Source organism: Nannospalax galili, unplaced genomic scaffold (assembly GCF_000622305.1).
Source record: "Nannospalax galili isolate Female #2095 unplaced genomic scaffold, S.galili_v1.0 scaffold1009, whole genome shotgun sequence".
Lineage (NCBI taxonomy): Eukaryota > Metazoa > Chordata > Mammalia > Rodentia > Spalacidae > Nannospalax > Nannospalax galili.
Genome location: NW_008360054.1, coordinates 309,994 through 324,055, shown reverse-complemented (window position 1 = coordinate 324,055; position 14,062 = coordinate 309,994). Strand labels below are relative to the sequence as shown.

At 46.0% G+C, this 14,062-nt stretch overlaps 1 protein-coding gene across 2 annotated transcripts in view; it reads left to right on the top strand.

The window, feature by feature from the left end:
- Positions 1 to 11,886, top strand: part of Elavl1 (ELAV like RNA binding protein 1) — a 39,432-nt gene extending 27,546 nt beyond the window's left edge. The window contains exons 4-6 of one of the 2 annotated variants that reach the window (XM_029559170.1): positions 1,314 to 1,467; positions 5,976 to 6,213; positions 11,544 to 11,886. In XM_029559170.1, coding sequence (XP_029415030.1) covers positions 1,314 to 1,467; positions 5,976 to 6,213; positions 11,544 to 11,868 — 717 coding nt within the window. In that variant the 3' untranslated portion in view covers positions 11,869 to 11,886. The remainder of the gene's footprint in view (positions 1 to 1,313; positions 1,468 to 5,975; positions 6,214 to 11,543) is intronic. The other variant, XM_008824144.3, reaches the window with a different exon arrangement.
- The last annotated feature ends 2,176 nt before the right edge of the window (positions 11,887 to 14,062 follow it).

The following is a 14,062-nucleotide window of genomic DNA, read 5'->3' as shown; positions in this document are numbered from 1 at the left end:
TTGGGAATCCCAGTGGTTCTTCCCCCCGTCCCCCATGTCCTTTGTTAGAAGCCAAGACCTGATCCTGCTACAGCCTAGTCAGGAAAGGGTGGTCTTGTGTTGGCAGCTCCCTGCTGGCCCAGCATGATTTGGGAGGCCCCAAATAGCTGGTATCTCTAGAGATGGGGAGGTCCCTTTCCTTTTTCAGCTGTCCTGCCCAAAATTCAGTGTTTTCCCCAAGGCTTTTGGTAAAGTGGCAAGTACCTGGCAGAATGGCTGTTCTGCAGGGCTGCTGGTGTTGGACCAGGTCACTTTGGGCCTCTGTGAAGAGAGATACTGGGAAGGCTGTAGACCAAGGCCGAACAGTCCCACACATGTGCCAACCCCTACCTGTTCATGAAGTGATTGTGTGTCTCTAGAGCTGCACCACAGGCTAGACTAAGGTAGCTCAGGCCTGAGAGCAGACCAAGAAGTTTGCAGGGAGCTTCCACAGCTCCGCTTCCTCAAAGACTCTACTCCCCAGCCCCTCAGCAGCTCTGGTGCCCCTTAGCAACCTTCCTGTCTAGTGTTACCTGTAAGGTTAGTTGTTACTTATCTATGGTCAACAGTTCTGTGCCTCTTAGAACATGTTGTCTATAGATCTGAGTGTCTGTCTTTCCCCCCCTCCCCCTTTTCTAGAACACTTGGCTCATTCCCCTACCTCTGTACCTAGCCAGGCTACCTTTGTAGGCAGAAAGGCCTCCTGTTGGCTGTGTCTTATCAGGGGCAGCCTAACCCTTTCCTCCCACTTGGTCTGTGTGTAGGGTCTGCACCATCTCCAGCACCTCCACCTGAGAAAGCACCTTTTCTTGCTGTTGCCTCTGAGCCTCTGCTCAGCTTCCCCTTGCACAAGCATTAACATTGAGTGTTTGAATGATGCTTACAGGGCCCCATCTGGGCTTCTGAGGCGTTAACTTGTTGCCAAAGGTTGTTACAGCCTCTCAAAGAGATTCCCAGCTCTGTCACACCACAAATTCCTTGGAGGTAGGAACCTAGGTCCTGTTCCCAGCAGGCAGCCTGGGCTTAGATCCTAGTCCTGTCACCCACTACTGTGGGTCGTCAGTCTTTTGGCTTTGAAATAATATCTAGACACTGCAGAGTGTCTCCACTCCCTGCCTGATCTCTGGTAGCTGCCAGCACAATGCCATTGCAGATCACCAGCATCAATCATGAAATTGCCCTGTGTGTAGTTCTTGCCACAGCATTGCCTTGTCTTAACACCAAATTGTGATGTCTGCCTATGATATTTTTGCTATATACCAACCCTAATCTTGAGAAGTGGTTTTGTTTTTAAGGTATCATATGCTCGCCCAAGCTCAGAAGTCATCAAAGATGCCAACTTGTACATCAGCGGGCTCCCAAGGACCATGACCCAGAAAGACGTGGAGGACATGTTCTCTAGGTTTGGGCGAATCATCAATTCCAGGGTCCTTGTGGATCAGACCACAGGTATGGACAACAATTGGAACAGGCAGCAAGGGCTTCTCTCTGAACCTAAGACCAAGTATTCTAGGGAAGATCTAGGGCAGACGGGAAATGACAAGACAGTGATTTTCCTTTGATGAGTCTCGGGGAGTAAGATGGTATTAAAAGAAGCCCAACTTTAGCCCAACATTTTACAGGAAAAACATCAAGATTCTGGCACCTTCTCTAGGTGGCCTGGAAATGGTTGGAAAAACCTGCTGCTCACTTGTCCCTTGTAGTTCTTACTACAGACGCATAGTTTTAATATTTCTCCTCCCGAGGCCCCACTTTTTGTAGTGCCCTGAAGCAGTGCTCTGGGATGCCTCTTCTCCAGTGAAGATCAAAAGCTCAGTGCACAAGAACTGTGAATTCCTGTCTCTGGCCATCCTGGCTATTTGGTTGGTTCTTCCCTGGCCATCTCAGTATTGGACTTGGCCATGAGCTGTATGTAGCACCATCAAGCACAGATGAGCTGAGGACTCATCCCTGGGACCAAAACATTTCCAGCCAAGTGACATATGCCTCTCCACTTGGGGACAGAGGGCTCGAGCCATTCCTGCTCTGGAATTTTGCTCCATTAATCTCTGTAGCAGGAATGGAAATTTATTGACACACCAGAAAGGAAGAGTCTCCTCACAGGTTTATGAAAGCCCACAGAGTTATCTATAATTTTTTTTCACATGCTAACCACAGACCTTGTACCATCTTCCTTGGTTATGGGTGGCTAGGCCATGGAAGTCCCAGTTATAGGGAACCCCCCCCCCCACATCCCCTTTTCTTTAAGATTTATTTATTTTATGTGTGTGAATGTTTTGCTTGCATGCACTCTGTCTGGTGCTTGTGGAGGCCAGAAGAGGGCATCAGATCCCCTGGAACTGGGATGGGTTACAGATGATTTTGAGCTGCTACCTGGATATTGGGAACCAAACCTGGGTGCTCTGCAAGAGCGGCAAGTACTTTTTACTTCTGAGCCTTCTCTCCAGCCCCTGAGACCTCCCTTTTGAGAAACATGTGGTGCCCTTTGAGGGTGACTGCATGGCCAGACCCTTCTTCAGGATGCAGAGGAGCTTTCAGCCTTGTGGCAAGATGGGCTAGAGTTGTACTGCGTTGAGTCTTGTCCTCTGTGTTCTGTGGAGCAGGCATGCATGCCAGCTGTTCCGCCTTTCACTACCTAGCTGTGACAATTCATCTCAACAACTGCTGGACCACAGTCTTAGGTTGGGACCTGAGGACAAGAAAGGGCCACTTCACTGTTCTGAGACTTGCTGCTGGCTTCTAGAATGGACCTCCCCAGTTGGTCTCCTTACATGTCACTGGGGTCTAGGTACACAGCCTGTAGCCTGGTGTAGATACCTGCTCTGAGCATCCTGTGCCTGAAAACCCTAGGTTCCCTCACGTTGTCATTGAGCTCTTTGGTCTGGATGGGCAGCAGGAATATGATTTATTCATCAGGAACCCCCCTCAGTCTACACTAGAAGTTACTATGGTCCCTGAAGCACCCATTGAGAGGTAGTGAGCCACAGGTGTGTGGCTTAATTTCCACCCCACCCCACATGAGAACATCTGAGAGAAGACTAAGCAGACACAGATTCATTTCCCTGAGCCTCCTCAATCCCATATGTGCTACATGGCCCATCACTGCTGGGCATGGGGACCTCTCAAGTGGAACCCCCATTCCTAAGAGCATACCTTTTTCCTGGGAACTCCCCTCAGCTTCTTTGACATACTTGGCCCCACAGTGTGGAAGGTGTCATTTCTGTAGGCAGCCCCTCCTCTGTTTGCTGGGGACTTAGTCTCCTTCCCTTGTACCAGGGTTTTGGGGACACCTCAGCAGCATCAACCCCTTCGTGCAATTGACCACAAACTTGGATTGATTCCATGGGACCTTCACTCTTCCTCTCGACCCTCCACTGCCGTTCTTGACCACTTTCACAAAGGAGACTGGACACCACATCTAAGTAAGGAGGCTATTCCAGGAGCCCCTCTCCTTCCTTGCCTCTCCTGTGGGATGAGGACATGTAGGAAAGTACTTAGGTCCTTGCCCAAGGCTTCCTCTGCCAGAGACACGTTGCTGGGATCTTACGAAGTCCAAAGTTCCCAAGGAGGGGGACTTGAATTGAGTTTTTCTTCAGATGACACTGCCCTTAAACTTAAACCAAGGGTGAGGGACCTGGGACAATGGTAGAGTGTCTGTCTACCATTACTGGGATCCCAGGTGCCTTGGCTCATGGTAGAACAGAGTAGCATTTGGGGCTGGCAAGATGGTTCAGTGGGTAAAGGTGCTTGCCACCAAGCCTGACGATCTGAGTTTGATCCCTAGAACCCACATGGTAGACAGAAAGAACTGCAAGTTGCCCTCTGACCTAGACATGCACTTGGTATAACACACACCCAAGGTAAATATTAAACTTTTTTTAAAAGTCCAGTGTGACGTTGCAGGCCTTAATCCTAGCATTCAAGGGAAGCAGAGGCAGGCGGACTCTTGAGTTCTGGGCTAAACCAGGGTTACATAATGAAACCCTGTCTCAGGAAAAAAAAAAAAAATCAATCGCCGGGCATGGTGATCTCCACACCTTTAGTCCCATCACTTGGGAGGCAGAGGCAGGCGGATCTTTGTGACTTCGAGGCCAGCCTGGTCTATATAGTGAGTTCTAGGACAGCTGGGGCTATAGGGAGACCCTGTCTCAAAAAGACAAAAAAAAAAAGATGTGTGGCTTCACATCTGTAGCAAATAGAACTTTCTTACCTGTGTTTATAAATTTGATTAGTTCACTTATCTAGAAATTGTGCCATTTCTTGGTCTCTGCTGTTAGTCCTGAGAAATAAAACCAAAAACACAAAACCATCTTTAGAAGTAAGAATTCATCAGATAATGAATTTCTGCCCCCCTACATGAGACATCATTCCCATTTTCTCTCCCAGGTTTTCTTTTTCTGTCAGGTAGTTTTCATTTAAAAGCCATTGCAAAAAATCAAAGGAACTTCGCTTGGACCCCAGACTTTCCAAACTCTTCTTGCTCACAGGTCTCAGAAATAGACAGTCTCCCTGAAGGTAACCCTGTGTGTGAGAGCCAGCCAGCCACAGCTCTGAGTCATACTGGCCTAAAGTTAGATCGGTGGTGTATAGCTTTCCAAGGCCAACCAAGCTGCCAGTCATACCTAAGAGTAAGCACAAACAACATCTGCTAAGGGTAGATCTTCAGGTGATCCTTCAGACTTGAGATTTATACATGAGCTCAGGTGCTAGACTCTTCCTAGCACATGGTGTGTTGCTAGGTCTGGCTTTACTAAGCCATTGGGCGCCTCTAGTCTGGCGAGTTTTAAATATGTAGATGGGTATGTGGTTTTTGTTGGTTGCAGTGCTGGCTGGTGATGGAACCCAGTGGGAAAACAGGGTGTGCCTTCAGATAGGCTATGCCAGTGAGGCCTTGGCTCCTCTCATGCAGGAACCTGACCTGGTGCAGAGGGGTCCCCAGCATGGGCTTCTGACACTCTTAGAATGTCTGTGCATGGTTCTTTTCTGTTATCTGTGCCTGAGTGGTTTTTTTGTGAAGGGAATGAGTGGACTCATTGTTTCTGAAATCAATTGTGGACATAGGAGGTTTCAAGACCTCACAGGGGAGTTTTGATAACTGAAGAGATAGGGCAGGAAAGAGGTGGGAGAAGAGCTAGCGCTAGGATACCACATTCTTCTGGGGTAATTGAGAGGTGTAGGATGTCATAAACACTGACCAACTACTAATACGCTTTAGGCAAGCCAGGAAGGCCTAGCATAGAGACCCATCCCACTACTCTGTACCCCACCATCACTCCTTACAGAGGCCACAGGAGAAATAAAGGTCCAGAGCCCCGGGAGGTATTCTGAATCAGCCCTGCCCTGGGCTCCATGTATGTTCCATCACCCATGAGGTGCTGGGTACTCAGCAACCAAGTAGTAGCAGAGGACATGATCTTGCCTGCTGTTGCTTTTTTTTAAAAAGATAGGTTCAGGGACTGGAGAGATGGCTCAGTAGTTCAGAGCACTGGCTGCTCTTGCAGAGGACAGGGATTCAGTTCCCCGCACCCACACGGCAGCTAACACCCATCCATAACTCCAGTTCCAGAGGCTCCAACAGCCTCTTCTGGCCTCCATGGGCATTGCATGCATATAGTATATTTACATACATGCAGGCAAAACACTCATACCCAACAAATAAAAATTTTTGAAAATCTTTAAAAATCTAAAAAGATAGGTTCAAGATATGTATTTGATGTCTTTGGCTGTGGAGTCCTTGTTGCAGCTCAAGAGTTGAAAAACTTAATTTTCGTTAGTCGTTGTTTTCTTTAATCCATTCATTTTCATGTTTAGGTTTGATTTTAGTTTATTTCATTAACCAGGTGCTCAGTTTGAACACAGCCAACTGACTTGACTTTTGCTTTTCAGTTTCATTTTCTATTTTGTTTTACTGTCCTGATGTTTTCCCCTAACTCCATTTTTGTTGGTTTGTTAAAAAGGTTTGTCCAGAGGGGTTGCGTTTATCCGGTTTGACAAACGGTCGGAAGCAGAAGAGGCAATTACCAGTTTCAATGGTCATAAACCCCCAGGTTCTTCAGAGCCCATCACAGTGAAGTTTGCAGCCAATCCCAACCAGAACAAAAACATGGCGCTCCTCTCGCAGCTGTACCACTCGCCAGCAAGGCGGTTCGGAGGCCCAGTGCACCACCAGGCACAGAGATTCAGGTGGGTCCAAAGGTTGGTGTCATGTGGGCTATTTTTGGCCTGCCACATTCCTTCAAACTGCACATGGCCCTGTGTGTCAGGAGGGAGACTGCAAAGATGAGAAAACATAGGGGATGCAACAGGCTGGTCCTAGAAAACTAGCTTCCGGCTTTATCCTAATCTCCACCAGAAATGTGTCTGTGAAATTGGGCAGGATAGCTCATGCCTATAATTCTAGCCCTGGGGAAGCAGAGACAGGAGGATCAAGAGTTGAAGCCTAACCTGGGCTACAAAGCAAAATCCTTTCTAAAAGAAAAAAAAGATTATATTGAAGTAGTCCCTCAGTATCTGTGAGGGGTGGGCTCAAGGACCCTCACAGAAACCACATAGAATGTTGCTCAGCTTTTTTCTATAACACAATATAGACTGTTTTCACATGACCTACACATACCATCTCTTGTAGACTGTTAAGTCACCTCTGGATGACTCCTAATATCTAATTCAGTCTAGTTCTGTGTAAATGGTTGCTCTGTTGTCTAGGGAATGATGACAAGGGACAGTCTGTACACAGACAGTACAGGTGCTTTTTTCTCCAGATCCATTCAACCTGTTGTGGGTCACATCCACAGATACAGAACCCATGACTGCAGGGGCCCAACCACACACCCAGTGGGGCGTTGTCTTTCATCAGAGTTGAAAAGGTAACACCAGCTCCCACTAGCTGCTGACCAATAATTTGGGAATAGAGCCCTGAGCTTAAAAGATCTTTTGTGGTCTGGGGATATATAACTCAGTGGGAAGCATATAGCCCTAGGTTCAATCCTTAGTACCACCTCAAAAAAAAATAAATAAATAAATAAAATCTTTGCATTTGTGTGGATAAGATGCCAATTAATTTTGTGCTTAGGTAAGATCTATTTATAAACAGGTTTCAGACATTAGTGATCCTAAGGCAAGTTTACACAACTTCCTTGTCTTTTGTTTTTCTTTTTTCTTTTCCTTTGGGATAGAGTCTCCTTTGTAGATGAGGGATGAGGATGACCTTAAACTTCTGATCCTCCTGCCTTCACCTCCCAAATGCTAAATTCCAGGCTTGGTTCACTGCCATATTCAGTTTATGCTGTACTGGGGATGGAACCAACCCAGGGCATCATGTATTTCTGGGCAAGAACTCTACCAAGCCATATCCCCAGCTCCTTAGTCATTTTTAGAGCTGAGTGTTACACGCCTGCTGCTTTAAAGGCTCTGACCCAAAGAGGAGCGGCTTTCCTACATTCCGTAGACTCTGTACTAAAAATGGTCTCAGTTGTCAAGCTCAAGTAAAACAGGGACAATTAGAACCACCAACTTAGAAGCCAGGATCCAGGGGTATTACTGCCTTAGGAGCAACAGAAATCCCAACGTAGGTGCTGTTTTCTTTTGTTTTTATCAGAACACCAAGAAGTGGCAAGAGCTTGCCTTGAGTGGACAAAGATGTTTTCTTGGATTTTTTTTAGATTTCTCATCTTTGTTTTAGGCAGTGTGGCTGTTCCTTCCAATACAGGCTTTCTTGAAAGAGGTTATTTTTGCAGTGTAGCCATGAAGAATTCTCAGGCCAGCTCTGGTTTTGAAGCTGGCCTTTGGCCTCCTGTTGCAAGTCAGAGGCTCAGGAGGCATGTGGATAGAATCAGGCAACTTCAAGAGTTTGAAGATAGAAGAGCACGCCTGTGTGGGTGGGCAGACTGTAGCATGTGCGCAGCTACTCAGTAAGAGACTAGGGGGTTGCTAGAGGAAACCAGTAGAATAATGAGATAGTGGCCAGAGGGAAATAGCAGCAAGAGAAGGTAGTAAAGAGTGGGTAGGGAATTCCAGAAGGTGGCAGAAATAAGAAGAGGAAGAGAGACCCAAAAGAACAGAGTTGCCAGTCAAGTCCTGTCACCTTCAGAAAAACCCCTTGAGTTAGGGCAGGATTCTTTCCTTTTCTGAGAATGAGTTGGGGTGGTAGAGGGAGGAGTGTTAATATTTGTAGTTAGTCAGTGAAATCAGCTCTCAGCTTCAGGAGGTCCAGCCAACAAGAACAGTTCGTATGAATGAGAGAGGCATGCTGTGCTGGAGATAGATGTCTATAATGCCAGCACTGGAGAAGCTGGGGCTTTCCAGGCTATATAGTGACTCTTTGCTTTCAGGGTTTTGTTTTTAAGACAATAAAATAGTACCCCAGGTATTTTCACTATACAGTTCTCCCTTGCTGCCCATGGAGTGTTGGTTCTAGGACACCTCATACTCCTGTCTCAAATCTCAGATTCTCTGATGCTTAGGTCCAGTATGTAAAATAGTATGGCATTAGCATTCATACCCTCCACATCCTCCCTGTAAGCTTCAGCATGTCTCCAGATGACTTAACACCCATCACCCTATAAATGCCATGAAAACATGTTACACTGTATTATTTAGGGAATAGTCTAAATACAGTTGGGAAACATGGAAGGTTTTGGAGGATTGTTTTGTTTTGTTTTTGCAGATACCTTCCTTGATCCAAAGTCAGTTGAATTATAGGTGCAAGGGCTGAGGATATGGCTCAGCTGGTAGAATGCTTGCCCAGTGTGCACAAAACCCTGTGTTCATTCCCAGCACTACATAAACTAGGTGTGGTGGTTATACACCTGTCATCCCAGCACTTAGAAGATAGAGGCAGGAAGATCGGGAGTTCAAGGTCGTCCTTGACTACATAGAGAATCAGAGGCCAGCCAGGGCTATGTTAGACCCTGTCTAAAAAATTAAATTCAGATGCAGAGCCTGTAGATAGAATAAGCCGACTGCCAAAGGCTGTGTGAAAACCTGAGTGATTGAGTTCACAGAGTCAGCGCCTCTATCTGATTCTCATTGAAAAGCAGCTCAGCCTAGTGTCTCACAGACCCCCTAAGCACCATCTCTCCACCCATGTGAACAGTACTGTATAATCTTCCTGTCCTGGACTGCCTCTCAACCACAGAGGACCATCTTTTTATTATTTTCATTTTATATGTATGAGTGTATTGCCTGCATGTATGTGAGCGCAAGCGTGTCATGAATGCCACGAAGGTCAGAAGAGAGCTTTGATTCCCCTGGAACTGGAGTTAAGGACAGTTTGTAGCTGACATGTGGCTGCTGGGAATCAAACCTGGGTCCTCTGCAAGAGCAGTCAGTGCTCTTAACTGCTGAGCCATCTCTCCAGCCCCCCATCTGACTCTTTTAACCAACCTTACATCCTACTGCTGGCTGTTAAAGTTGGTTTTTGCAGCTTTAAAAACCATGACCTGGGGCTGGAGAGAGAGCTCAGTGGTTAAGAGCACTGACTGCTCTTGAAATTCTCAGCACCCACATAGTGGCTATGAGCCATCCTTAACTCTAGTTCCACAGGAATCCGACGCCCAGCATTGCACGACACGGGTGCACTCATATACATGCAGGCAATACACTCATACACCATAAATTTTTTTTTTTAAAAAAAAGACCATGACCAGGGACTGGAGAGATGGCTTGGCAGTTAAAAGCACTGACTGCTCTTGCAGAAGACCCAGGTTCGATTCCCAGCATCCACATGGAAGCTAAGAACCACCTTTAACTCCAGTTCTAATGCCCTCTTCTGACCTCTGAGGCATTGTATGACAGAGGTGCACTCACATGGATGCAGGTACTCATACACATAAAATTAAAATAATTTTTAAAAAATATGACCAATACTGTATCTTGGGTCCTCCTCACCACATTAAAAATAAAGTAGCCTTGGGGTCCCACAGCCCTAAGCCCAGTATCCTTTTGGAGCAGGTGATGCTTTTTCTGTTGTACTCTGTGGCTCCACTCATGCTGTCTGTAACTCCCTCAAATGTTCTTAAATATGCCCTAACACTATCACAGAACACCTAGAGGGCAGCAAAGCTTCACTAACGGCTTTATCATCTTAATTTTTAGTACTATATCCATGTTTCAAAGTTGATATCTTAGGTAAAGAACCGTTCACTGTGGCCAGCCATGATGGCACATGCTTCTTATTCTAGCCCTTAGGCTAAGGCAGGAGGATCATGGGTTTTAGGCCAGCCTGGGCTACAGAGTAAGGCCCCTGTTGCCTGAAAAATAAAGGGTCGGTGCAGAGGAAGAGAGGTGAATGGGTAAATGGATGTCACAGTAGAAAACATTCCCTATATTGGTCAAGCTGCTGGTGTCCCTCCAGTCATGTGCCAGTCTCCTGAGTTCACAGACCTCATTGGCTTGGCCTTGGCCCTTGTAGGGTGGTTTGAGCCAACCCAGAGCTCGGGAAGGAATTCTTAATGTGCCCTATGGTAGCCCTGTGTGGGGTTGAGTACAACCAAAGAACACTGGGCTGTGACCTCTTGGGGAGGGGTATCATGATGAGGGTCTAAATGTGGGGAAAGTACTCTTTCCATTCCCTGCACACTCTCTCTCTCTCTCTCTCTCTCTCTCTCTCTCTCTCTCTCTCTCTCTCTCCTCCTTTCCCTCTCCCCACCTGTGTGCTGCATATGTATATGTTTAAAGGTTCCAATATTTATTTTTTTTAATATTTTATTATTTTTATTTTATGTGTTCTCTCTCTCTCTCTCTCTCGCTCTCTCTCTCTCTCATCCACAAAGAGTTTCCCCCAGGGAAACTGACAATGGCAAGCCCTGCAGAGTGCTTTCACCTGCAGGGGAGGATGTGGCCAAAGCTCCCTGCATTTCAAATGGGGAATGCCAGATGGATGTTTGTTGCTTGGTGCTAGGCCCTCAGTTCCATCCTCAGCACCACCAACAATAAAAATTTGGGAAGCCACTGAAACAATTACAGACCCCATGCACACTCACATACAGAAGTAGAGGCAGTACTGCCAGGTGGCACCAGCTGGACACCTTAGAGTCAGTTCCCTACAGAGCAGGGAACTACCATGCCCGCTGCCACGTTGGGTTTTTTTCAAGTCATCTTTGAGTCAGAAAAGATAGTATATATCTTCTCTCATGCAGAATCACTTTTCTTTTACTTTTTGAGTACATAAAAGTAGAAGGAATTATTTGGCAAGTAGAGAGGGTGTGGGGAAAGGTGGGACAAGAGGGTAATTATGGTGAATATGATCAGTACATTATGTGCATGAAAATGTCACCATGAATACTATTTTATGCAGTTAATCTGTGCTTTTTAAAAATTAAAAAAAAAAGTCATTTTGGTATAACCATGTGATTGCCCTAGCCTTGAGTGACTCTAGCTTAGAGAAAACAGGCTGTGTAGAACAGTAAGGCACAGTGTCCTCATGTCGCTGTACCAGAGCCACCCCCTGTCCCTGCTACCCACTACCCTTGCTGTGCAGCTGCTCACCTGAGTGATCTTGACCTGAACGTGTGCTCTCTGTTTGCTAGGTTCTCCCCTATGGGTGTAGATCACATGAGTGGGATTTCTGGTGTCAATGTCCCCGGCAATGCTTCCTCGGGCTGGTGCATCTTCATCTACAACCTTGGGCAAGACGCCGATGAGGGGATCCTCTGGCAGATGTTTGGCCCCTTTGGCGCAGTCACCAATGTGAAAGTGATTCGAGATTTCAACACCAACAAGTGCAAAGGGTTTGGTTTTGTGACCATGACAAACTATGAAGAAGCTGCAATGGCCATAGCAAGTCTGAATGGCTACCGCCTGGGGGACAAAATCTTACAGGTTTCCTTCAAAACCAACAAGTCCCACAAATAACTCGCTCATGCTTTTTTTTTTTTTCATAGGAAGTCTCTAGGGCTACGCCCCTGGGGGAAAAAACTTACAAGTTTTCTTTAAAACCAAAAAGTTCCCCAAATAACCCGCCCCTTCTTTTTTTTTTTTTTTTTTTTTTTTTTTGTACGGAATAGATAATTAAGAGTGAAGAAGTTGAAACTTTTTTGTTAGTGTACAACTCATTTTGCGCCAATTTTCACACGTGTTTGTCTTAGTCTAAATGAGAAGTGCAAAAGGTTTTTATACTCTGGGATGCAACCGACATGTTCAAATGTTTGAAATCCCACAAATGTTAGACCAATTTTAAGTTTCTTAAGTTATTTCCTTTAAGATATATATTAATCCAAAACCTAAGTAGACTGCATTGACTAACCAGTCCCTCTGGATGGTGGTGGAACTGAAGCATGCTTTAACTTCTAAGAAAGACTGTCTAACATCCATTTCATTTGATGTCTCCACAAACTGGATTTAAAACAAGAAACTTTTAGTTTTAGTTTTTAACCTAAAATGTTAGACAGGTGCTGAGTGTGCGTTTTCTCAACCGCTTCACCATTTTAAGCAATTTCTGCTTTGGTTGTCAGGAAATTTGCTTTCCCCAAGCGGGTCCCACTGCCACCTTTTGCCCACTCTGTGGTCATGGGAGTGGCGGTGGGGCTCATTTCCATGGGCCACCACCAGGGGGAGGAGTCCCCACGCCAGGCCGGGTCAGGCCCTCCAGAGGACACGGAGGTGCTTTCTAAACCCAGGCACCAATGGGAACGGACCAAAGAGTTTCAGGGCAGCTCCAGTATATTCCAGAGTCAGACCTGAGCTCCAGGCACGCCTGAAGATGTGTCACTCCTCTGACATCCCGAGTGTCTGTCCACACATTGCATGCACAGTGCCCCATACATTGGATACTGTTGTTCACAATGACCTTGCGAGTTTCCAAGAGCATTTACCTAGCTTGAATGCCTAACGATAGCTCTATTTTTCAATGACACATAAACATTTGAGCATTGTATTTCTCGCATCCCTCCTCGTCAGTGCTAGACTTTTTCCTATCGTAGTCAGATTTTCGTTGTGGAGTTCTGCTCTCATATGGACACTCAGCAGAAAAGTACTTCTTGCCAGTTATCTATTAACACAAACCTTTGATTTGTAGTTTAAAAGATTAACCCTCAAAGTTCTCTTCATAACTGCCTTGACGTTTGGGTTGTTCTGTTAATTTTCTTTTGCTTTTTTGTGTTTTTTGTTTGTTTTTACTTTTGCATTAAGACCATTAAATTTGATTTTGTTTTGCTCGAGTTTTGTTTTGTTTTTTGTTTTACCTTTTCTTTCTTTTTGGCTAGGGAAGGCACAGACAGCCCAGCGTTCAGGGAGGAGTCTGTAAGACCTTAAGTAAACACTTGCCTCAAAGTTTCTAAAGCATTTCTGGATCCATGGTGTAGAAGGCCAGCTGTGGATGAGTGGTTCGTAACTCGGGAGCCGGTAGGAAGGGTCAGAGGGAAGGCCCTCAGAGGAGACGAGGCCAGGACCTGCAACCCTTCAGAACGGTGATCCGATTTTATAAATAGTGTAGTGAGGTGATGAAAAACCAGGATGTGAGAATCAGCTACTGACAACTCTTAACTCTGACATGAGACTGAAATGTGTAATGACAGGCTAGTTTTTAGTTCCTGGATATCATGGTATGACTGCATTATTTATCTACTTATTTATATATTTATTTATTTATTTATTTAGCTATTTATTTTGTTTAAGTGGAAAACTGAGCAACAAGCACAGCCATCTCCAAAGCAGGTCAGTGTGTCAACAAGCCCTTCCTTGGACAATTTGAGGCTGCCTATCCCCTCTCCTGTCCCCTTTTCCCTGGCCTTTCTGGAGGGGCTTTTTGTAGTGTTTGCCACACATTGAAGAGGTTGCCTCGTGTACCTGGGGCTTTGTGTTGCCCAAAGGGAGCCAAAGTGCTGCTCAGGACCTCACTTCTCCCCAAAAGTCTCAAGTCTTCACTGAGCCAGCCCACGGCGCCTCTTCTTGAAACCCACAACTAAAGGCCCATTTGCCCGGATCGGACTGAAAGGGGGACAGAGGACATGCCCTGCCCTGTTGCTGCAGATTCTTCCTGTGGGACCAGAATGTTCTGGGAAAGTAGGCATTTCTGGGTCCTCAAGCCAGCATTCTTCTGAGTAAAAGG